General features: G+C 39.3%; 1 protein-coding gene across 1 annotated transcript in view; it reads right to left on the reverse strand.

Moving 5' to 3' along the window:
• The window catches only part of LOC103590317 (protocadherin Fat 3-like), a 186,147-nt gene extending 160,063 nt beyond the window's left edge, over nt 1-26,084 (reverse strand). Inside the window, exons 1-2 of the mRNA XM_008572524.1 lie at nt 26,006-26,084; nt 17,540-20,848 (exon numbers count right to left, since the gene is read on the reverse strand). Coding sequence (XP_008570746.1) covers nt 17,540-20,848; nt 26,006-26,084 — 3,388 coding nt within the window. The remainder of the gene's footprint in view (nt 1-17,539; nt 20,849-26,005) is intronic.
• Nucleotides 26,085-26,291: the final 207 nt, after the last annotated feature.

Here is a 26,291-nt window from a genome sequence, read left to right on the forward strand (position 1 = left end):
ATGATGACAACCTAAGACATCAAAAGCACCTTCTAAATTATTGAGACAATTTTGAGCAAAATAGTACCTATGCTTACAAGTCCTGAGTTTAAGGCTCAGCTACACCATTGCCGGCTGTGGGGCCATGGGAAAGTCACTTCATCTGTGTCTCACCTTCCTCAAATGTCAACCCATGGTCCTGGGCTCAATGAACCCGAAAGAATCATTAAGCAATTTTTAAAAAATCCAATTGATTATAATTTTAGGGGGAAGTACATTCATTTAATCAAATTCCTTGAAAATTAGTAACTTAGGTAAGGGGCATATGTGTGTTTATTAAACAGGTTAACATATTTCCACTTTTCTTGCATGCGTATCTTAACCTCCCAACTAGAAGTCCTCTGAACAAGAGACCAGGCTCCACACCTAGCAACTCAGAAAACACACCTGACACAGCAGCTGTTCAATCCAGTATGTTTACAGAAATACACTTTATGATAATAACAGCACAATTGCTGCAAAACAGTATCCAGAAAAATGGAACTCTAGAAGGAAGATAGAACATATGTATACAATTAACAAGAGTTGGGGGTGGGGGTAGTGAAAAAGTTTTTCCTCTTATGGTGCATACATGCTGGACTTAAGGGAAATTTGAGATGACGTCCATTTACATCAAGACTTGATACACTGGAAAATACTTTTAAACAAGATACTTCCATGCTTAACAAATCTGCATTTACAATTGTGTCTTTTAAATTATATTCTTCCTACAGTTCACAGAGGTTTTTTAAATCACAAACAGTAGTTACCAGAGTCTGTGACAATCAACCAAACTCACTCACCATCTTTCTTGCCTTCCTGCTAGTTAAAATAACCAGTTTACAAATCTAGAATTCCTCAGGACTTTATTCAGAGGTGATCTTCTTAGGGTTTCTTTGGAATCCACCACCATCTGTGCACTTTTTCCCTTACTTTCATTATTTTTCAGGTTAGACTTAAAACTATCTAACATATTATACATTATATTTATCTTAATTATTATCTACTTCCCCATTAGAAGATGTGATGAGTAATTTTAGGTGCTCATTTGACTGGATTCAGGAATACCCAAATAGCTGATAAAGCATTATTTCTGGGTATGTCTGTTAGGGTGTTTTCAGAAGAAATCAGCATTTGAATCAATGGACCAAGTAAGGAAGATCTGCTGTCACCTAATGTGGGTGGGCACCATCCAAACTGCTGGGGGCCTGGATAGAACAAAAAGAGAGGAAAGGCAAATTTGCTCTCCCTCTTCTGGAGTTCAGCCACCCTTCTCCTCCTGCCTTAGGACTCTGCAACTTGCACCCGTGCCCTCTTGGTTCTCAGACATTTGGCCTTGGACCTAGAGTTACATCATTGGCTTTACAGGTTCTGAGGCTTTTGGAGTTGTACTTCACAGCCATCCAGGGTCTCCAGCTTGCAAATGGCCTATTGTGGGACTTCTCAGCTTCCATAATCACATGAGCCAATTCCCCTAATAAATCCCCTCTTATCTATCTACCTATTTATCCATTTACCTATCCTATTGGTTCTGTCTCTCTGGAGAACTCTAATATAGAATGTTATGAGGATTAAGATTTTTGTCTGTTTAATCACTGTTGTAACTCAGTGCCTAGAACAATGCCCGGCACATAGTAGTATATATGTAATATAAAACGTACATAATAATATATGATAACAGACATGACAATGAAATCATATAGTATAAACATACAAGGGTACTTCAAAAAGTTTGCAAAAAGAATTAAAAGATTAATCTTTCCATGAACTTTTTGAGGTACTCTCATATATAACACATCATATGTTATTTTACATTATATTCTATATTATAAATACATTATATTTGATACAAAATTATATTTATATTATGTGTTCATTATAACATTATATATGATATATTACATGATATAATATATAATACATATTATAATGAATGAATGAATATTGCAGATATTTCTTTTAAGCTCTTGTCAACAAAGGTGCATGAGAAAATGAGATGCACGGGGTGTATGGGAGGTGGCATTTTTCCAAGAGGACACAAATGTAGGGGCTCAAGAATCAGTATTGTTAGATCCCTGCAACTGAAAACTTGACTTTTAGAAAGACTCCACCCTTCGGTTTTGTTTCTCTGTTTCCTTCCCCTAAGTTTCTATCTCCCTATGTGTCTGTTCCCAGGAGCAGGCTGAGCAAGCTATACCTAGGGTGTAACATTGTAACTGCTTCCCACGGCAGGCCCAAGGTTTCTGTTCTCCCAAGTCTCTGTCCCCTTGAGCAAGCTGTACCCAGAGTGGAACATTGTAACCGTCTTCCTAGGCTAGGCCAGATGCAAATTTTAACCCTATAAAAGAAGACACCCGACTGCCTCTTGGTGCTGAAGCCATTTTTCCGCTCAGCCCCGCAGGTGCATTTGCCGCTTGCTAATAAAATCTATTTTTTTTCCTTTACCTGGCTAGCGTGTCCTTCCTCAGCAACCTTGCAAGTATGTTTTTTTTTTTCCTTTACCTGGCTAGCGTGTCCTTCCTCAGCAACCTTGCAAGTATGTTTTTTTTTTTCCTTTACCTGGCTAGTGTGTCCTTCCTCAGCAACCTTGCAAGTATGTGGTCTGCCCAAGAGCAAGGGCTGTGGAGTTAGCTGAGCCTGAGTTGAAGCTTTGGCTCTATTATGTGCTAGCTTTGTGAACTTGGACAAGTTATCTAACTTCACTAAACCTCAGTTCCCACGCCCCTAAATCCGGGGCAACAGGAGCACCAACTGATGTCAGAGGAAGGGTCGGGGGGCCCCATAGTTGGCCTCAACCCACCCCATCCTCTTACCAGGTTCTTCACCACAGGAAAGAATTCAAGGGCAGAGTCACTCACAGTAGAAAGTGAGAACACATTTAATGTAACAGATAAGAAAGACAGGCTCCACGGAGAGAGTGCAGCATATCTCCAGAGACTGACCAGGGCCCACACCAAGTTCAACACAACAGCAAGAAATACATACTTAAAGCTCAGTACAGAGTGCAGGCTGGCTCAAGAGAGTGAGCAGCCGCTTGACGAAAGTAGGTTTGATACAAAGTAAAGCATACTCACCTCTGCCGGCACTGTGCGGATTGCCTCCAGGAAAGCAAGCAACCACCCCACTTTCTGCTGGGATTTGGCTTCTATAGTTTTGCCATCTAATTACTATTCAATTAAAGAGGTGGTTCTCTATTATGTAACATTTAGTCTTGCACATGCTCAGTTGGTCTCTTCCTGGAACGTGTTCTTCGGTTAAATCCCCTCACATGCACCAGACATATTCAAGAATATTCTGTGCTCTCTAGCATCTCTAGTGGAAGGTCATTCAACCATCAGGGTTATATAACCCCTTTCTACTGAGCATGCCCAGCCACTTGATTTGCATAAGTCAGCCCCCTGAGGTCTCAATTTCCAGTGTTGGTGCTGAAACTCGGTCCAATAAACAACAGTAACTCTCCCCTAGGGGAGGGCCTAGAGGAGGGGGCCTGAGACTTCAGGGAGTGGCTGGAAACCCAGAAGTGTGCCCTGAAAACTGACCCAGGGAAACTGAACATGTCCTACACCACTACCACATAAGTTTAAAGTGAGACATGAAAGAGCTCGAGTGTGTGAAATATCCTGCAAAGTATCTAGCAGACAGCAAACTCCCAGTAAATGCTGGACAAGGGTGGTGATGGTGCTGAAGAGGAGGAGGATATAAAGATGACTGTTATATTGGGACTAGAAATGAAGATGGGAGAATAAGTTCAGCAGGCAGAACTCTCAAAATCCTCAACCTCTAGCTTCTTTTCTATCTCCGTCCGCATTGTCAGCCTATGAATTTATGCACCTACATTTGACATAACAGCACTCTGACTCTGGATGATCACAAGAAAGGAGGGATATTAAAAATTTTTTTTGGCCACATCAGTCAAAGAATACAAATTTCTGGTGCATTTCCCCTTATAGCTCTAAGCAGTCCAGGGTCTAGAGAAATAGGAATCCCCAAATCCTGACAAACGAGAAAGCTTGAGAAAGGTGTCATTTTGTGAAGCTGAGTTTTCCAAATAGTGGAGTATCTGCTTAGGTAGGCATTATAAATTTATGGGTCTTGTTTTGCCTTGCTTACTTGTTTTGTTGATAAGAAATCTTTCCAAAGCGCATTGCAGTTCTCTGCCCAGACCCAGTCTGTGCTCCACCAAGAACTGCTCAGCTCAGCCAGCTCCATCGCCGCCTAAACCTCAACTGTTCACCCTGCTTGCTGACAAGAACGCCCGCTGCTGCAACAGAACAGAACACCCCACAACACTTGCTGGTAAAAGAGAGACAGTAACACGTGAACACTGACCGTCTGCACCCACAGAACTACTGGCTTCCCCACCAATTGCCCAGACACACTGAACAGAACCCGAAGCTTCATGAGCTAGTGCCCTGTGTGGCAGATCTGACCACCAAGAGGCCAGAAATGGGAAAGAGCCACCTCCAGGCCGAATGGTCACAACACAGCGGTTCTCTTGTGTCCTCGCTGGAAATATGCAGGTGGCTGAGAAACAGGCTGGGTGTTGTTGCAAAGCCATGACCAATTCAATAATACACCAATTTATATTTGGTCTCCCTGCCATCAGTCTGACTTCCCCTCCAGGCCGAATGGTCACAACACAGCGGTTCTCTTGTGTCCTCGCTGGAAATATGCAGGTGACTGAGAAACAGGCTGGGTGTTGTTGCAAAGCCATGACCAATTCAATAATACACCAATTTATATTTGGTCTCCCTGCCATCAGTCTGACTTCCCTTTTTCCTCACTGTTGCTCCTCTGGGATTACACCCTTAATAAAACATTAGCAGGTACTGTAATTTTTCCCTCAGGCTCTGTTTTCTAGGAATCTAGGCAGGCCAGGGCAATGATTCCCGCTCTTCATTACAATGATTAACTATTACACTGTGTGGTGAAGTGATGAGCTCCCTTTGGGCTTAAGCCCTTAGGGAGATACTTATGGCTGTTTATCCAGAAAGTGTCTGAAGTATCCTGATTAAGCCTCAGACTCTGCTTCTGCCCTGCCTCATTCAAATCCCAGCTCCATCACAAGCTGTAAAGCCTTGGACGAGAAATTTAAAATCAAGCTTCTGTTTCCTTATCCAGAAGATGTAAATAATAAGAGGATCTACCTCACAGAATCCTTGGGAAAAGTCAATTAGTCAATACTTATTTATTACCTGGCAGATAATAAACACACAATGGGAGTTAGCTATTTATTTCACTTGCTGCCTAATTAGCAGGGTTATTTCTCAATGTTGTTAAAATGCCTACCTGTAGCAATAGGATTATATATCAGGATTATTATATAGCAATAGGATATTATATAGGATCTATGCAGTGGAATCGTGTGCAAAGTGGAACTAAACAGGGTCTAAGTAAACACAAATGAGTTCATGTATATTAGTGCAAGTATTCTTCTTAAAGGCTGTTTAGAAGGTCCCCCAGAACAATTTTTGCTTATGAAGTTCTAAATTACCTAAAATATTATACATTTTTGAGTCCTGCTATATGCCCTTGGAATAAAAAACTTTGACTTAGCATAAACACCCTTGAATGCCTGCACTATCCTACTTGTGAAACAGAAGAATTTAGTGACCCTGAACAGAACCTTCACTCACTCCATTTCTGATTGTTTACCTTCTAGGATGAATATCAGTCTAGGATAAATTACCAGTTATATAGAAAAAGGAGTACCTCTGATATTTTAGCATGTGGAGCAATATTTTATAAAGTGGTTAATATTGAATCACTGCTATGTTTTTGTTTCAAGGCTCATTCAGTCTAACCATTATTTCAGTAAATATTCTATTAGATTCTCAAGGTTCAAGATAAAAATACGTAACTCTACCCAGGTTTGGGGAGAGATGTGTGCTATGTATGAGGGCTGGGGACCACGGTACATGGAGAAGACTAATCTTACTTTGCACCACAGCTTCAGGCATGATCTTGGGTCTTATACTTGGGTATCCCAAATACAGAATTCCTTATCAAAGGTGACCTCAAAACAATGTTTAGTTTTAATAATCCTGGTGCTTTATCTAGGTTCTGGTCAATGTAATCAGAAACATCCTACCCAAACCAGCAGCCCACAGGGATGGAAATTATGGATTGTAAGATGCACTACTGATATGTAAATTATAATAATATGTTAGATTATTATTTATAATAAATTATAACAAAAATGTGCAAATTATGGCTAAATGAAACTCCTTATGATTTAGGAGAAACCCCAAAGTTACGCTTTTAGGATACAGATAATGAGTCTAGTGAAAAAACTCTGAGACAGTCATTAACACAGCTCTCAAAGGCCCTTTTCATTTGCTTTCCTGGATGGTGGTGTATTGTTACTATACTATAACACTAAAGAGGTGCTATAAAAGAGAGTGGGCCCAAGAAACAATGCAATTCATTCACCAGCCAAATGCTCTGTAAAGGCAGTGGGCCCAATGCCCTACACTTCTTGAACTCGTAGATTTCCTACTCTTCAAGGGGTGCTTTGGCTGCCAAATTTCCAGGGCACCTCAAAATACTCAGAGACACCAGGGAGAGAGAGCCACTCACATGCAACCTTGATCTTATGTCCTCTGCACTGTTCATATTTTGGCTCATTAACACACAAAACTGGCAACAACCTTAAATCTGATCCAGGTGTCATTGGGACAAATCTTCAAATCAGGACTAGACTCTGTGGCCTGGTCCAGCTCAGTCACTCTGTCCAATGACCCTGAGGAATTACTTCTTTCAGAAAAATGTTCACTTACTAATATTGCTGGGCAGATGCAGACTTAACATGAAGCTATCAAAGCCGAAGCTTCCGAGACCCAAGGAGGACCCTAGCAATACTCATTTATTTTTATACATTTTGCAAAAACAATATATTTTAAACACAACAATTCAAAACTTCTTTCTCTTTACCCTCCAGCTTTCCTTCAGTTACACTCTACATCATATAAGGTAGAGGGGCTGCCCGAATTTTGGGGACTCTGCCTAAGGAAGAATTGAGTTGAGTATATATTTAGTTTGCATTTACAGTGGGATTATTTATAGGATTCACCATCAATTCCATGTAGAGAAAAATTGTTGTTAGGTATTCCAGTATAGGAATGGCTTCCCAAAACACTCCTACTATACACTGCACTGATACACCCAGCATTGTAGCATGGAAGTAAAGGACCAGAACCTGTATCACCATATGACTATGTGCTGTGGTGACTGGTACTAGAATTATGGCAGTGGTGAAGGAGAAACTAAGCTCAGAATGTACAAACCCAGAAGCTGGTCTCTGGAAAATTACAAAACAATTGAACATGTAAACTTGTAGTTGGGAGATTTGTTTTTTGCCTACAGAGTCAAAATGGAAGCTCTTGGGCCGGCCCGGTGGCGCACTGGAGAGTGTGCCGCTTGGGAGTGTGGCGGCGCTCCCGCCGAGGGTTCGGATCCCATGTGGAGACTGGTTCCCGCTCACTGGCTGAGCGCGGTGCAGGCGCAACACCAAGGGTTACGATCCTGTTGCCAGTCCCCGGTACAGGCGTGACACCGAGGGTTGCGATCCCGTTACTGGTCAGTAAAAAAGACAAAAAGGAAAAAAAAAATGGAAGCTCTCTCCTGCATAACACAGCACACAGATTATAAATGCACCATGATTTGTTTTCTTTTGTTGATTAGATTCACATAAATAGAAATTACTATAACTTTTTTTTGTTTATACAGCACAGACCTGTAGCAGTATTATTAAAGCATACATATCTGTAATAGCTCATATGAGAAAGAAACTTGATAGAGGTTTTTCCAAATTTGACACCAATGTTGAAAATTTACATAGCATTACTTACCAATAACAAATTGTGACTCTGAAGAAACATTCCTAAATTCTCGGTAATACAAAACAAATTTCAACAAACTGCACTGGAGGAAAACTAAATAAACTTTTCTTTCTTTTTTTTTTTTTTTGTCTTTTTCCGTGTCCGGCAACGGATCGCAACCCTCAGTGTCGCCCCCGTACCGGACCGGGACCGGCAACGGGATTGCAACCCTCGATGCTGCTCCCGCGCCTCGCTCAGCCAGTGAGCGGGAACCGGTCTGTATGTGGGATCCGAACCCTCGGCGGGAGCGCCGCCGCACTTCCCAAGCGGCGCACTATAGCAGTGCGCCACCAGGCCGGCCCCTAAATAAACTTTTCTATACTTTCTATAGCAACAATTACAAAATCATTATCCTATGGAGTGGCAATCAAACCAAAAATGCAACCAAAAAATGTAGGGAAAAAAACCATTAGAGAGGTGTGTCAGGCATTTAATCAATAAAAACATTATTTTTCAGAGTGTTGTGATATCTGTGGTATTTGCTGACTTTTAAACGTTTAAGTTACTGTGATTTGTTTCCTTCTCTTAAACAAATACAACAATTTGTTGTCATAACTTTTTATTCTTTTTCTCAAAGCAAGTACCCCAAATTGTATGAGCTTCAAGCCCCACAAAACCTGGATTCATTTAGGCATTCCTTGACAATTAAGCCTTGCTTATAAATCATCATCAACTCACTTTAATGTTCTAGTTATCTCTCATACTGTCTTGTCTCCAACTGGAATTTGTAAAAATTGTCTCACATGCCAAAGGGTGATGCTAAGGCCACCATAAACATGATGAATGGCCAGCGGAAGACACTCATTTATGCTGTGTCACTCACTTATGTATTTCACGGTTCGCAATTACATGCTTTTCTGTTCTCTACTACCAGTCCTTGACTTAATCATCTACACATCCTTTTCAGTGCAAAGTCCTATACCAACAGAGAATAAATGTTGAATGAGAAAAGGAAGAGGCAGAGCGTGAGAAAAAAGTCAGAAGGGAAGGAAGGAAGGAGCAGAGGCAGACTTCCGAGGAAGCAAGTAGAGAAAAAAACTATGAAAATAGTTTGCTTAAACTCTATTTTATAGGTCTTGGGAGTAAACCACCAAGTCTTTATGTGTTGCCATAATATTCGTGTGCTTATGTGGATACCTTACATTTTTATCTCAATTCCCTCATCTTTTATTCACTTTTAATTCAAGACATTTCATATTCAATGTTATTTTACAAAATATTATTCCCACCAGCATATTGCTTTTTAAAAGCAACTAGAATATTAACTACACTATGCAAATGAAAATCTGAATTTAATCACAAAGGTGGCGCAGAGGAGCCACTAAATCCTACAACATCCAATGGGAAAATTTGGAGAGCCCTGTTATATTCAATAATTCATATACCAGTGCCCAGAATTTAATATAAATTGAACTGAATCCTACACACAACTCTTCGTAGATTCTGTCTGTCGATAAGACATGCTTTCATAAAAACTGGCAAGCTAAAAATACAGACTACTGCCCATTTTCATTTTCATTTCATTTTCTTTTCAATGAAACATTGTGAATGTAGTAGCATCACATAAATATTTATCAAACTCTATAATTCCTCCAACTGTAATGATAAATAAAAGTATCCTTCAATGTGCATACAAAACACCTGCACAAAAACATTTTTAGAACACTGAAATGAGAGGCGAACTATCCAGTCATGACGGGTGATAAATTTATCCCACTACCTTCTGGAGATTCACTAATTCATGAAGCAATCATTTGGTAATTTTTGTAACCTCTGCTTACTAGGCTTCTGAAATTTCACTCTTTGTTAATTGAAGAACTAAAAATATAGCATCACTTGACACTGGGGAAATAAGGACCCTGATCCGAAGGGCCAGAAAGCCATTGAAAATGTCTATTATGAAATATAAAAATGTAAGCAGAGAAAAGACCACACAAGTTTCCAGGTTGTTGGCTTGCCACCCTATTTGGATTACCTCTTTATGGTTGTCATTATTTTTATCATTTACTAGTTACACAGGGACAATAGCAGCTCAAGCTTGATACACAATGCAGACATAATTGCAGATTTGAACCAACAGTCTTCTATTAAAATCTAAATTGCCTTCAGCCAACAGTTAAGAAAAGGTCAAGAAGAAGGCACCTGCTGAAAAGAGTAATAAAAACACGCCGCTCATTATTTTCCAGAAGCTTCTAATCCTTGCTCCCACCTGGCTTACATAGCAACTTCTAAGTTCATCAGAATGTTGTAGAGTGTTCAGGGCTCCTCTGGGAAACATAATTTTTCCCTGGAATTATTATGGTCAGAAAGTCTAGAGCCAAGAAAAGTTTCTGCTATCACTTGATCATAACTTCATTCTTCTCCTTTGCTTGCTCTGGTCCCAAGGGGAAAATGTAAGGGCAAGCCTGGGCCTAAATTCAAAGGAGCTTCTTTTGATTTAGTGCTATCACTTGATCATAACTTCATTCTTCTCCTTTGCTTGCTCTGGTCCCAAGGGGAAAATTTAAGGGCAAGCCTGGGCCTAAATTCAAAGGAGCTTCTTTTGATTTAGGGGGGTGGGGGTAAAATATCATTTCAAAAAAAGAATGAGGACAGGGAATACCATTTAGTCCTGATTTGTCATGAATTACACCCAGGCCACCACATAACATCTGTCTTACTCCTCAACTTGTCAAAGAGGAGTTACCAGGCAAATTTGAGAAAAAGAAGCTGAAAAGATTAACAACCATCCATAAGACAAAATACGATTTCTGGTGCCTCTGAATATAAAAAAAAAGGAAGCTTATATAATATGGTGCTATGCAACAGATATGCTACTAAGGGAATTAACCACCCCTTTAAGTACCTAAGCTAGGGCTAAGGGTTTCTTACCAACAAAAAACTACTCATTTTTTCTAACAATACAGCTTTTCCCTTTCTTGGTTTTCATTTACCCACTCTTGACTCTCTGATGATTTGAGACTGCAGATAAAGCTTACTAGACTCAGCACTGGCAGCTAGTAAATAGTTCTTCAATTGAACTAACTAAATAAAAGCTACTCAGTTGTTTATTTTTATTCTTCCCTTGGCCATCAGCTGAAATGAATCCTTCTTCCTGTAGAAGATCAAAGTACAGCATCACAATGTTTGAGAGTGTGAAAGATCCTGGTTCACTGCCATCCAACCACACCCCTTTTTTCCCTGTGTCTACTGGGACAGGATCTTTAGCAAAGTAAAAGTTGTTCTTTCATGGTAGAAAAGATGTGGAGAGTATAACTTAGATGGGAAGATAAAGTCCCCTAGTTTCACTTCCCTCCTTCGTAAAATGAAAGCATTGGATAATTATTCTCACTCTACTGTTTCTCCAGGGCTCCAATGAAATGTGCCAACACATCAGAGCATCATTACAGAAACTGGAGTTAATAGGACTTGCTGAAAAACATCAGTCTTAAAAATATATTTAAGCTTAAAATCTGTTTTAGAAATAATTACACAAGTAAAATATTGCATCAGTCAGGGTCGTGACACAAAACAGATGGCACACTCAAACTGTAAATAGACTATTTACAAAGGTGTGGGCAGAGAGAGTTTAGGGAAAGTTAAAAAAAAGAAAAAGAAAACAAAAAGATGCAGTACTTCGGAGCTGGTAACAGCAGAGAAGAGCTACCAGCTCTCGGTCGAAGGATGCAGCCAGCCACAATAATAACCAGTGTGGAAGAGTCAAAGGGATGGATACCTTGACCCAACTCTCCTTTTTCTTCTCTAAGTTTCCACAGGCAGAACTAACAGATGTCAGAGAGCAAAAGAGCCTACCGGCCAGGGAGGTCAAACTTTTTAGACACAGAGCAGAGAGTGGATCTGGAAAGACAAGTGGGAGAGAGCGGGTGCAACATTACATGCCATTATAAAGTTATATTTATTTATAGTCGGAATAATCTTTTCACATAATTTAGTAGTTTTACAGTAATTAATATGGCTGAGACACCTCTTTTGGGTGTTATTTAAATCCAAGTATCCATTAGGTCTCCTAAGCTTCTGTTGACTTTATCAAAACACAAAGAATAAAGAGAGCATTCTACACTCAGATAAGTTGGAGAAATGCTTGGTAGAGCCTCAATACAAAGAAAGGTAAATGTCAGTGCATGTGCACTGTGCATGTGAATCTTTCCTCTTATAACTCCAGATGTGTACAAATAGGGAAATAATTGTCCCTACTTCCTGGAATGACTGAATGAGACTATCTGCATAAAGCATTTGGCACAGAACTTGGCACATAAACAAATGGTGCTCAGAAATGCTAACCACTGCTGCCACCACCACCACCACTAACTTAAGCAGTGTCCCGACCTCTCAGACAGACTGGAAAACTTCCCATTATAGAAAGCCCGTGTCTTATGCTTGTACCTCTTTGTGTCACTAGTGCCCGGCCCAGTGCCTTTCACATAAGTAGTGTTCAATTAATGTTAGATTATGAAGACAATAGAAAGAGCTGTCTTATGCTATGTCAGGCTGTGCTATTCATTCCTCTCCCTGCCCCAGCCTGTTTAGAGAACTGTCTTAGTCTGTTTGGGTTGTTATGACAAAATACCTTATACTGGGTAATTTATAAACAACAGAAATTTATTGCACACAGTTCTTGGAGGCTGGGAAGTCCAATATCAAGGTGCGCACAGTATCTGATGTGGGTTCATTCCTCACAGATGGCAGAAGGGCATGGTAACTTACTCCTCCTGCCTCTTTTAGAAGGACACTAATTACATTCATGAGGATGGAGCCCTCATGACTTAATCACTTCCCAAAGGCCTCACTTCTCAATAGTATCACATTGGGAATTAGGTTTTAACCTGAATTTGGGGGGTGGGGGGACAATAGTCAGACCATGACAAGGGGTATTCTTTTCTTTCCCACATCAGTGTTGAAACTGGTCCTATGACCTGCTTTGGCCAATGGAATATGGGCCAGTTTTGAGCAGAGACTTTAAGAGGCACTACAAGTTTCCATCAGCCCTCTTGCACTCCTGCCCTCCACTTTGAGAACATCACATCCCAGAAAGTGGGTACTCCTTCAGCCTGGGACCTGGAATGGAAAGACACATGGACCAGATTGCAAGTCAATGCAGTCTGCAAAAGTGCTGTTTCTGCTGTTCTCCCAGACTCCTGGGCAAGAGAAAAAAAATGTTTGTTTCCATAAGCCATTGGAAAATCCACAAAAAGTTTCACATGAAATTTTGTGATTGTTTGTTATTCAGCAATAATATAGAAAAACCTGACTAATGTATGTGTGTAACAAAGTTATAAGGGCATGCTGGAGTAGAAAACAGGGGAAATGACATGAAATTTGGAGTCCATTGCACCGGAGTTCAAATCTCAGCTCTGACAACTACCAGATGTGTGACTCTGATTGGGCAAGCCTTAGTAAACTGTACCTCTTTGGACTACTGTCATATTTGGAAATAGTTCCTAAGAAGTACCTTGCATAGTACCTGGCACATAGTAGGTACTTGATAAATGAAAGAAATAATACTGTTAATAATAATGGATGGCAAAATATCTTCCCAATTATCCATGATTAAAGTGCTGAATTGGAACTTGTTCATCTCAATTAAATATATCTTTAATCAATCTCAAGTAAATAGATGGTTAAATCATTGCTCAAGTTTGTAGCTTAAGAAAGAATCTAATTAAAAACTCAAAGTCTAAAATATACAATGTATTCTTTCTAAAACCTTCTAAAACCTCTGAGTAGTCAAGAACATGAATCCCTGTTGTGTCAAAAAATAAGAATGAATTCTTTATGAAGGAAAATATGATTAAATCGCATCTTCCAGACTAGTTATGTAAATTGTGATCAAATCCACTGTAGCAGGGGTGAGGGGGCAGTTAATTCACTTACTGTGAACATTTATTAAATACCTGTGCATGGTAAAGAATTTCAAAGGTATGGTTTTTTTCACTGAGCTCCAAAAAAGTTAAGAACATAAAACTACTAAGTGCATCAACTAATCCCAGCATATGCACTTTCACAAAACGGAAGTACTGCAATTACTGAAGCACATAAATAGATTTTTGATCCATCGGGAAGGCATTCAGAAAAATATCGTCACTAATGAATACTAAAAGATTTATTTGGATTGCAAAATGTGACTAGAAAACAAATTATCTAAGACATGAGCTCAAGCCTCTGCGTTTTGAAAGAATAAGGAAAAAGACTTCACAGAAGGGGTATAGTCTGGTAGCCGCTCTCTTAGGAGACCAAGTAAATTAAAAGTAGTGTTTCCAAATCACATGCAGAAGGAATGCTTGGAGTGCTTAGATGGAGAGCCCTGGGCTCCCACCCCAGACCTACTGAAACAGAATCTTTGGGAATTTGGCCTGCGAATCTAAATTGTTAACCTACTCTTTAGATAATTCATGTGTAATGTAAGTTTGAGAACCACTAACCAATGCAAGCCATTGGCAGCTGATGCAAAGGTTTTAAAAGACAAAAATCTGAACAAGTTTGGGCCATTCTGTGTCCACAAGTCAAATAAAGACAATGGAATCTGGACCTGAGACTCAGGAACAGCTGCAGGGCTAACAAGCCATTCATTTTGCTAGAAGCTCTAACCACAGTTTTAGCATTTGGAAGCAAAGAGCTGATGGATCATTCAAGAGTAGTGTGAACTCAATAGCACCATCGTGTTGACTTCTCTTATTGGACATGAAATTGCCAAACTTCTCAACCCTAGCATCCCCCTGGCACAAGTCCAACCAATCATTCTTCATCAGCTTCTAGGACTTGGATGCCAAAATCGACATGCAGTGAGAGGGGATGAAGTACAATCATTAAGAATATCATTATATGGAAACTAATCTGCATAGAAATCTTATCAGCAAGTCCAAGCCTTTTTCCTATAATATAGGGAAAATCCCAATTTTATTTTCTAAGAGAAGGGAACAGAACTAAACAATATGGGGGAAAGGAAATTGTTACCATAGTTTTAAAAATTAAAAAACTCTCTAGGGAAACAAATCAGAAACATATGTAATGAAAGTAAAGGAAAGAACACTGAGTTAGGGCTGAGAAGCTGTAGGTTCCGCACCCAGCTTATACTCTTCAGTGGGTGTGTGACCTTACACAACTCACTTAGCTATTCTTTTACCCAAAGGAATTTATGTTTATAGGAAAGAGTTTTTTAAGTCACAAAGCAATGTCAACATGTAAGAGGCATTATTATCATTGGTGATAAAACTTATTTTATACAATCCAGAATATAATAGAACAAATTCAGAGCAGTGAATTTTCTTTTCAACAGAGGCAAAAGATATCAAATTCTTGGAGTCAAGAATTACAAAAGCAGCTTTATCATCAGATGAAACTGTACATACATTTTCTAAAATAACACCCAAAGTAAAAACAAAATAACACAGTACATATGGGAAAAATCTAGGCTACCTCACCAAATCGTTCCTGATAAAAATAACTCAATATGCCTTGATATGGTCATCTACATGGTGGTGGTTAATGATTCAGCTCAATGTCTTCCTATTGACCTACGTACCCACAGCTACCTGAATAGCAAACCTAAGCTGGATCCCTAGAAAGCCACACAAACAATAGGACTATAAGGAAAATAGAAAGGTTGATCAATGGCCAGTGCCATCAATCAATGAGCCCCGGGCTATAAGGTCTTTGACACTTCACTGCCTTACAGATTTTAGATCAACCCAAAATTTGAGTGTACTGGGGAACATGCAAGGAAACCCATACTTTTCTTTAGGTGGAAGATAACACAGTATACTGCAGTTACTCAGAGCTAAGTTTGAAACCAGGCTCCAAGTTATAGACCTTCTCTGAAGCTCATTTCCTGAGTTGATAATTATTAGTCCTACCTCGTGTGGCTACTGGATAAATTAAATAAGACCCTATTATAAAACCCTTTATACAATATGTTACACATTTGTAAGTACTCAATGAAGTCATTATTAGGAGAAGTAAAGCATTGGCACAAAATAGGCACGCAGAAAAGGTTAATTCTGCTCCTTTCTCAGTTTGTTCTACAAGGTGGAAATAGATTCCAACCAAATTATAAGAGATACATAATAGAATACAGTATGTCTTAAATCAGGAGTGAATTTTCCTGACATTTACCTTTTTCTTCATTATGGCTATAGAGAACAATTTTACAATGTACACCTGCCATAATTAGATCCTATGTATGCAAAAATTACAGTTTAAATTTGAGATGATACATATAGTTGTTTTTCTTCTCCCCCCATCCAATATTTAATAGTTTCTCAAATCCTTTTTCTGGTATTATGGATGTACAGTTAGTATCTCTACAATGACATCTTCCTACTACCTGTTCTAATCATCATCATTATCACTGAGACTATTATGAACTGAATGTTTTTGTGCCTCCAAAAATTATATTTTGAAGCCCTAACCCCAAATGTGGGGTGTTTGGAGGTGGGGTCTTTGGGAGGTAATTAGGTTTAGACAAGGTCGTCAGGGTCGAGTTTCCATGACCGGATTAGTGTCACTATAAGAAGATACCAAAGCCCTCTCTCTCTCTCTGCCATGTGAGGACAGTAAGAAGTCGACAGCCTGCAAGCCTGGAAGAAAGCCCTCACCTTGACCATGGTGGCACCCTGATCTTGGACTTCCAGCCTCCAGAACTGTGAAATAAATGTCTGTTGTTTAAGCCACGTAGTCTATGGTATTTTGTTATAGCTACCTAAGCTGGCTAAGACAGGGAGGACAGCACCCTGTGAGCACTGTAGGAAATAATTTAATATATGTAAATGTGTCCTGGAAACTGGAACATGCTAATATTACCATTTACACAAGAATAGAGAAGACACAGTCCCTTTCTTGAGATGTCTATCACCAAAAGACTAGAAAAATGTACAGTGCTAATAAATCACATGCACACATGCATGTGTCCAGGCACATGTACATTTAAAGACAAATAATGACAATAACAAGTATTTTTTAAAAATCTATCCATGATAGAGAATAAAAACGAAAGTGCTGGGACAATTTTTGCCCCGTATTTAAAAATAGTCTATAAAAAGTCAATTCTTATAAATAAAATTTTAAAATCAACTTTTTATAAATAAAATCACATGGAGGCATAGAAGTACACCTCCACATATTAAGGCACATACACAATGCAAATGTCCTTCATTCAAGGGCCAGATGCAGCCATGAAACATGAAAGACTAAGCAACTAAGTAATATCACTTCAGCAAAGCCGTGCTGCAAAGGGAAAGATCCTTATATAAGATCCATTTGAAAATTCATTTCACACTTCTAATTTAAAGCCAATTCAAATGTAATTTACTTTAGCAGGGCCCTTCATTTAGTGAGGGTCAGGAGTACAATCATCAGAAGTGACAATTACTTAGGCTTATCAAAAGATAAGCTGGTAGCAGTAGTGCTGAGCAAGAAAAAACAAAACAAAACAGAGCCTCCCACTGGAAACCATGGCTATTACTGTACAAACAGATCTTCTTACAAACCAACACATTCTATAAAAACGCTTTTATTTGCGTCATCTCTACACCAAACATAACCTCATTTGTCATTCGATTTTAGTGCCCTAATGTCCATTTACTTTTCTAATGCTGATGATTTGAAAGAGGTGAAACAACTCTTCCGGCACAAAATATCAAACTTACCACTCTCGTCGTCTATATTGAACCTCCCAAGGCCACTGCCATCCCTGATGGAGTACTGGATCTCTCCATCCCTCCCGGAGTCTTCATCTTGGGCAGTCACCTGCAGCACACTTGTTCCAATGCGGGAGTTTTCTTTCACAGATCCAATGACAGCAAAGTCTGGGAAATAGGGGGTGTGAAGGTTTTCATTGACATCTACCACTTCCACCTCAACAAAGGAAAGAGATGACAGAGAGACAGGCCGCCCTTTGTCTTTGGCCCGAACTGTGAGGTTATAGAACTGCTGTTTTTCATAGTCAAGCTCCTTGCTCAAGCGGATGGCACCACTTGCTTTATCTATTTCGAATCTCCCATTATAGTCATTGACCAAAGAATAGCGCACTTGACCCCCCAATCCAAGATCTGGATCATGGGTCTCCAGCCAAGCAATGACAGTGCCAACAGGGAGATCTTCAAGAACCTTCACACTGTAGCTACTGGGAATGAAAGTTGGGGAGCAGTCATTGACATCATCCAAAAAAACCTTAAGAGTAACAACAGAAAACAGCTGCTGACCACTTTCTGCCTTGTCCCTGGCTTCTATTTTCAAGGAGTAGTTTGCTTTGGATTCCCGGTCCAATTGGTCAGCTACATAAATGATTCCAGTTGAGCTATTGATGGCAAACTGCTGCGTGTCAGTCAAGACCGAGTAAGTCACTTCCCCATTAGAACCCAAGTCTTTGTCTCTGGCTTCCACTTGAATAATCTCAGTACCAATACTTGAGCTTTCAAGAATGTTAACCGAGTAACTATCTTGAAGAAAAACTGGGCTATTGTCATTAGCATCCTCCACATTGACAGTCAGCAATCTCCATGAAGATTTCTGTGGATTACCTAAGTCATAGATGGTGATATTAAGGAGATAGAGGTCTGTGTGTTCTCGATCCATGGGCATAAGGACTTTAAGTTGCCCCGTCTCCATATCAATATTAAAACAACTGTCTGTATTTCCATCAGATATTGTAAATAGCACCTTTCCATTGAAGCCAGAGTCGGCATCGTAGGCTTTAATCTTCAGGATGTTAGCACCAACTGGCAGATCCTCCTTCACAGCCACATCAGAAGGAAAAGACTTGTCAAAATGTGGACCTTGCCTGTTAATTGAATAAAAGTCAAGAAATCCATCTTCCAGATTCAGTTTTCCATTTGCTTTTGCCTTAATGAGTAGTTTCTCTGCCAGCTTTTGAGCCACACGAGTTTCTCTGCAACTAAAACTCTTTGAAGACACCTTCCCATGCAGGACTGAAATGTTAATAGACATGGGGTCTGCAAAATTCTCTCCATCAGTTGCTGTAATCCTGAGGGCAAAATTACCATTTTTAATGCCAGAATTCATCAGTGATTTTTTAAGCTGTAAAACCCCGGAGTCTGGGTTTAAATAAAAGAAGCCAAGTTCATTTCCAGAAATGATTTTGTACTTTACAAGTTCAAGCTCATCAATATCAATTGCTGAGACAGCTGTGATGTGACCACCAACTGGAAAGTCATACGAAATTACTCCCTGGCAAGCCACTTTTTCAAAGAGAGGGCTATTGTCATTGACATTTCCTATTCGAATAGTCACATTTACCTCACTTTCGTGGCGGTATGGTGAACCCCAGTCAGAGGCTCTAACAATGAATCTGTAAGTTTCTGGGGAGGATTCAAAATCCAATTCTTCAGTTGTGCTAATAATACCTGTAAACTGGTTAATGGCAAATGGTAACAAATTCAGGCTGGCAATACTATAGGTGATGTACCCATTTTCGCCTTTATCCTTATCAGAAGCTGAAACTGTCAGAACGCTCGTTCCCACCAGAACACTTTCATTCACATAAGCATCGTACAGTGGCTGCTGAAATTCTGGGGTGTGGTCATTTGCATCTTCTATGCCAATGGTAACTTGTGCTTTTAAATCTCCTTCCTTGTCTGTCACCTCCAGTTTATAAAACTCTTTCTTAACAGTATTTAGTGGCTGTGCTGTGACAATCAGACCTGACCGAGGATTAATTTTGAAGTACTCTGTATCCTCACCAGGAGATAATTTGTATTCCACATCCAGCGGTTCAGGACTTAATTTTACTATAGCAACCATGACACCAGGAGGGGAAAACTCACTTATGCTCACGTCGTATGCTTCTTTTTCAAACCTAATTGGGACAGTGTCTCTTTTGGGATTGGCAATGTGGACTATTTTTAATGCTGAAAACTTTTGAGGTGACCCCTTATCTTTTGCTTGAAGAGTGAGATTGTAGCCATAGGAAAAGCTCTCCCAGTCAACCTGCTTCTTCTCCTTAATTTTGTACTCATTCATCCACTTTCCTTCCTTAGCCAGGAAGAACTGATCTAAAGGATCCCCAGCCACAATGGAAACAGATTCAATCTCTCCATTAGCCCCCTCATCTAGGTCATCGACTGTCACCACTGCGTACATTGGCTCTTTGTCCAATGAGAACGGAACATGAGTGACTACATGGATCGTTGGGGCGTGTTCATTTACACGTTCAATGTGAACATAAAGCTTTGCAGTGCTGCTCACTCCATTGTTTCCATACAGTTTCATCCCCCGGTCCACAGCCAAAATTTCCAGATCGTACCTATTCTTTTCATCATAATTTAGTCGTCCACTTAAAGAGATGACACCACTCGTAGGGTGAACTGAGAAAAGATCAACTTTGTTTTTAAAGTAGTAGTAGAATTCTCCATTGGAACCAATATCTGCATCTGTTGCTGTCACCTGGGCGACACTAGTCCTCAGAGGTGTGCTTTCTGCTATTGTAACAGAGTACGTTGTTGGTGAGAACAGAGGTCTCAGATCATTCATATCTAACACCTGTATATTCACTTTGGTCCATGCTTCCAAATCCTCTCCTCTGACAGAACCTTTTACTATCAATAAATAATTGTCCTGAATTTCCCTATTCAGTATGGCAGAATTGCCACCTTTAGTTCTTATTCTGAGAAAACAGAAATCTGCAATGATGACTTCCTCTGCTTTGAAAAAGCCTTCCTCGTCTCCGGATACTATTCTGTATTTGATATCCCAGGACAGATCTATTAAGGTGATGCCCATTCTACTCTGGCTGTTGACGTAGGTCCTTGCTGCTGAGTTCTCATACACTGTGGCATTGTAAATGGAATGTGTGAAGTGGAAGCCCAGGGGTCCCGTCCCGGGCAGCCCCTGGGAGACAGTGGCCAATAGCTTGAGAAGCAGGAGGATGAGGCAAGAAGAAGGAGGCCGGGTGCCCGCACAGTATCCCATAATTATATCCATCACATCATACTTCCATCCTGGAGGGGAAAAAAAGAGAGAGAAAAAGATAAATTAACCTAGAAGAGAGTAGGAGAAGGGATGGGAAATAACTGTTATGAATCAGTGCTCTTTAAAAACTTTATTTTAAATTTTTTTACTAAAACATCAATACACAGAAAAATTAGAAACCTCACCACTACTAGACAATAGGGAATTCATATCACTAGGATTTAACCTTATCTTGTGCTTTAAAGTGACACTTTTACACTGCTGTTGGGATTGTTCTTAGAATAAGATTCCTTACATTATGAAGGACAATTTAGAAATATCTACTGGAGGCCATAGTGCATTTACTTTTGACTTAGAATTGCCTTCTAGGTAATTATTTCATGGAAGTATTTAGACAAGTGTTCATGACAGCACAGTTTTTTCTTTTTTAAAAAAAAAACCTCACCAAAATGACTTTTATTTATATTTGCTACATAAACATACAATTCATGGCACTTGGAAATTTCTCCAGACATGAAAGAAGATTTATGAAATCAGTAAATGCCATTTCGAAAAGGGTGTTCTCTCACAAAATAATGTACCAAGTTCAAGATAGGCCTGTTCAGCAAAATCCAATACTATTCCCTCAGTACTTCATAAATGGAATTTTCGTCTGGTTGTGTCCATTTCCCAGGTTTTATGGATCCATTCATACTCTCCATATTTAGAATCAAAGGTTCCTTTCTGAAGAGTTCTTAATTTTAAGGTAAAACGTGGTCCAAGTTCCTGAATTCCTACTTTCTTTACACTCTTGAATATGTATCTGTGAAATCTGAAGAAGATATAATCCCACTGATTGTGGAATGTGGTGACCTGCCTTCTGATAAACTGAGGATATGAGGAGAGAGATGCAAACATCCGTCCAACCAAATGACCAACCCATGTTGTAAAGTTATTTAGAATTACTTCAGGCACGTGTTCTACAGAACAGTTTAAAGTAAAAAATAATAATAATAATAAAAATGAATTGATACTAAATGCCTATCAACAGAAAATCAAATAATTTGTGGTGTGTTCATAAAATAAAATACTATGTAGCCATTAAAAATAATGATAAAAAAATGTATTTTCAGATGCAATAAGATGTAATGCTAAGTGAAAAAAAAAGATCATTACACTATATGTGGTATGATTCTATCATCATGTAAACATCTATATGTACAACTTCATTTTTAAATTTAAAAAGGATTAACTATGTTGTGGGATGTGGGGGCATATTTTCATTTTCTATCTTTTCCTTGAAGAACATTGCTCATCAATGGTTATATAATTACTTTTATAATTATAATCTTTTGAAGAAATGCTTCAAGGTATTACCATCTTTAAGTGTGCTTACTAAAAAACTGATCAAGATTTATGCCTAATTTAATGCCGTGAGAATGAACAAAGCATCATATAACAAAGCAGAGAGGGAAATCCTCGAGGAGTTGCTTGACCTAAGCAGTATCCTCCTGTGGACTGTACCACTCAGGAGAAGGAAGGGAAGAGTGGTTTATTACAAGAAAAGTTCAACGATTTATAATTATTTTCACTATTAAATTTCCACAGTTTCCCCAGTTTTATGACTATGTAGATTAAAAGATTTTTAAATTTCTTATGTTAACCAGTAAAATCTTTCAAGTCTTACAAAATAGCTAGAAGAGAGGCTTTTGAATGTTGTCACCATGAACAAATTTTAAGTGCACAAAGTGATGGATATGCTAACTACCCTGATTTGATCATTATACAACATATACACGTATCGAAACATGAGATTGTCCTCTATAAATATGTACAATTACAATGAGTCTATTAAAAAATAAATAAATGAATGAATAAAAATAGAGAGGGGAAGGGGACTGTTTAACAAGGAACAGTTAAGTCTATTTCACCCTGATGGCTCAGATTTTTCAGTGCCCAAATATGAGTTCCTCCACCAAGCCACACTCTGCAGGCCCCTGACATTCTCCATCTCTTTCTCTTCTACTGGGAATATGAAGATGACAGGGGACAGGAAATTAATCCTTTTGCAAGCACGCAAAGTTTTAGGCACTTGTTAGTCATTTTTCCACTTTGTTATATTTAATCTTCACAGCAATCCTAAGCAAAAGGTACTGTTTTACCAAATTATGTATTAGAAAACCAAGGGTCAAAGAAATTAACCTATTTGATTGGGACATTGCCCCAAGCAATGTCCCCCATCTGATAAACAGCAAAGCAGGATCTCAGACTCTGATCTTACTCTAAAATGCTTACTTTTCCCCAGCACACCATAATTCTCTCTAAATTATTTGTAAGAAAGAATAAAATAATTACAGCTTCTAGGAGCACATATGACATAATTTGATTCTGTTGAACTGGTCAACATGTGTGACTGATAGGAAAGCATAAAGCTCATCCAGGATCTCTTTTTGGTTATCTCTTTCCTGAATTTAGTTTCAATTATTGGTGCAAGCTATAAATAATCCCCTACAAAAGTTTAACATCTTAAAATATTACAAATTATTTCTGTGGTTTATAAAACCACAAGGCACACATCATTATAGCCTTTCTGTAGGTGAGAACATCAAACCTCACTTGCCTACTAGCAGAGTCTGGATTAGAACTCAGACTCTTTCCACACCTCACAAGCCTTTCCCATTTTTTTCCAGCTTTGCCTTACAGGAGACTCTCATAAAGTGAAACCCTGGGTAGGCATGTACTTGGTTCCAAATGGGGAACCAAGTTTTTGGTGAATATGACTTGTTGCCATCATCTGCTGATGTCCCTAGAAAACTGAGAAGCAGACAGAAAAGTTCATATTTAATAGGGATTTCATAGGCAAAAGATGCAGCAAAAATGAAAACCAGAAAGAGAGGATAACTTTCCATGAGATATGTTAATTTCACATGTAATTCCTCTGCAGAAAAGTTCATATTTAATAGGGATTTCATAGGCAAAAGATGCAGCAAAAATGAAAACCAGGAAGAGAGGATAACTTTCCATGAGATATGTTAATTTCACATGTAATTCCTCTAAGTGTCCTTAGGAAATGCCTCATGTGTTAAATATTGGAAATAGGAACACGTGGGCACTGGCTTAGGGAATCAGGGCAGAGACCAAGTCAGAGGTGGTCTCGCGACCCTGCTCAGGAGGTGCCTGGAAAGACATCATGGAGCTGCAGGTTCATTTCAGAGGAAATTTTTTTTTAGGAAAATGACACATTTTGAGTGTTTTGGATGCATTATGCTCAAACGTCCTACCTAGGAAAGTAAAGAATGCCATAAGACCAGTGCGATTGGAGGAACCTGTTTTGCAGAACACACTCGGCTGAAATATGAGAGTGATAAACTCCTCTTTAGGGATCGCAGATGTAAACTAGCAGAAGCTTTCACAATATCTCATATGCCTCAATAGACTCTTTTATTTCATCATCATCTGAAAAGGCTTCAAAGCAGTGGAGGTATTTTTAAGTTCACTGTGACCATGATGGAGTGAGACAAGGCTCTTATAAGGAAATACAAAGGCCATGCTATACTCTTTCTAGTAAAAAAACTGGGGTTACCCTCAGCCTGCTCCAGGGAAATACTGTTATGGAACAAAATATAACCATGATGGAGTAAGACAAGGCTCTTATAAGGAAATACAAAGGCCATGCTATACTCTTTCTAGTAAAAAAACTGGGGTTACCCTCAGCCTGCTCCAGGGAAATACTGTTATGGAACAAACTCAACAAGGAATCTTCAGAGACTCAGAGAGTTGGAGAATCAGGAAGTTTATTACGTTAGCGGGACCCACATGAACTCAAGTTCTAAATCCTGGGACCCTGAGTGCGGGCAGGGTTGCAGTTTTATACTTTTCTTAGGCAGGCATGCAGGCTTTCTTATTGGCCCTGCCTGTATCCAGGCAGTCACACAGACTAGGGTCTTGAGCAAGGCACTGTACAGAAGCAGGAAGTGAAGTTATTCTGCTGGAGTCTTAGCTAAAAATTTTCCTTCAGACCCCAAACATTACAAATTCACTTTCTACCTCATGTCCCACTCATTATTTTAAGCAAAGGAGACTGTGTGTGAGAGCAGTTTTGCTGATGTTTTGCCCAAGAAGTTTGGACTCCATGGTTAAGAGAAGAAAACCTCCCCAGTGGTAAATTCAGTTCAACTGAACTCTTCTTAGCCTGTCCCCCCATCCCTGCCCTGACCCCTGCTGAAGGAACCTGATGGGCAGAGACAGATCTGCGCCTCATGGTATTCCCCCACGTGGTACAGCACCTGTTACATAAAGGGCAAACAATCCCAGATGCTGACAGGACATTAATATATAGATGCAACCAGAGGCTCAGAAGCCTTTAATATGCTCAGTTTCTCAATCCCCCAAAATAAGTACATCTTTCTTCAGGAAATGGAATCAAAAAATTACACAAGTTCAAAGAAGCCTCAAAGATCATCTGGTCCAATCTCCTGAATTTACAGATGAGGAAACTCAGGCCCATAAAGATTAAGAGATTCCACTAAAAACATGTGTTAGGTATCCCAGGTTCAGAGCTATTACTAAACTGAAAGGTGCTGCAATGAAATTAGTTTCCATTGAGNATCAGTTGTTGAAACCAAAATATTTCAAAAAGCTTTTGTATCTTTATTTTTGCAAAAGAAAGTAAGAAAAAATAAAAGCCCTGTTTGGCACAAATTCCTTAAAAAGCTTTATAGTTTTTCCATTGATTTAGGAAATAAATGAGTGCTAGAAGTTAGGAATTCTGTAAAATTTTGCAAAATAAATACTAGAATAAAATTTTGGCTTCTTTTTTTAGCATGCCGAGACAATTGTTCAGACAATTTTTTTAAAAAATAGTATTGCTTTTTCCACATTGAAGCCAAGCTATTCGTGATGCCAGTATGATAGCTACAGTGTTTTAGAGGGGTTGCACATTGATTTATTCTACTGCTTCTGGATTATTTTAAAGAAAGCACTTAGTTCCCAACCTTAGAGCCTATTTTCCACGGCTTGTAACATAATCAATAATTTTTGATATAATCTCCAAAGAGATCATCAAGCCATCAATCTTTAAGACATTTATTTTTCAGAGGCAGTCCTGGTGTGCCTCCCCAGCCTGCCCTTACAGCTCCAGTAGGATGTATCTTACTGTGAGACTCAGAAGAGCATGCAGACTTTTTTTTCCTGGGATGAATAAATACCAGAGGCCTCAGGGACAGGCAGAGCAATCACAGAGGCCACTTCTCTAGGACAGCCTTGATCCCTCTTCAGGGGAACCATTTTTGCATCAGTAACCTGGTGAACCTGTTTTCTGTCATCATTACACTGGCCTCCTTAAATAGCTGAGACTTCTGAATAGCAAAAAGAAGCCATCTCGGAAAAATATTCTATTTTCACTTCATCTCTTCCTATGTTATATATTTTGAATGGGTTTTGATAGCCAGACAGAGGATACCCAGGAAATATGCTATGACAGGCTGTAAAACA

Source organism: Galeopterus variegatus, unplaced genomic scaffold (assembly GCF_000696425.1).
Source record: "Galeopterus variegatus unplaced genomic scaffold, G_variegatus-3.0.2 Scaffold799, whole genome shotgun sequence".
NCBI classification, from domain to species: Eukaryota; Metazoa; Chordata; class Mammalia; order Dermoptera; family Cynocephalidae; genus Galeopterus; species Galeopterus variegatus.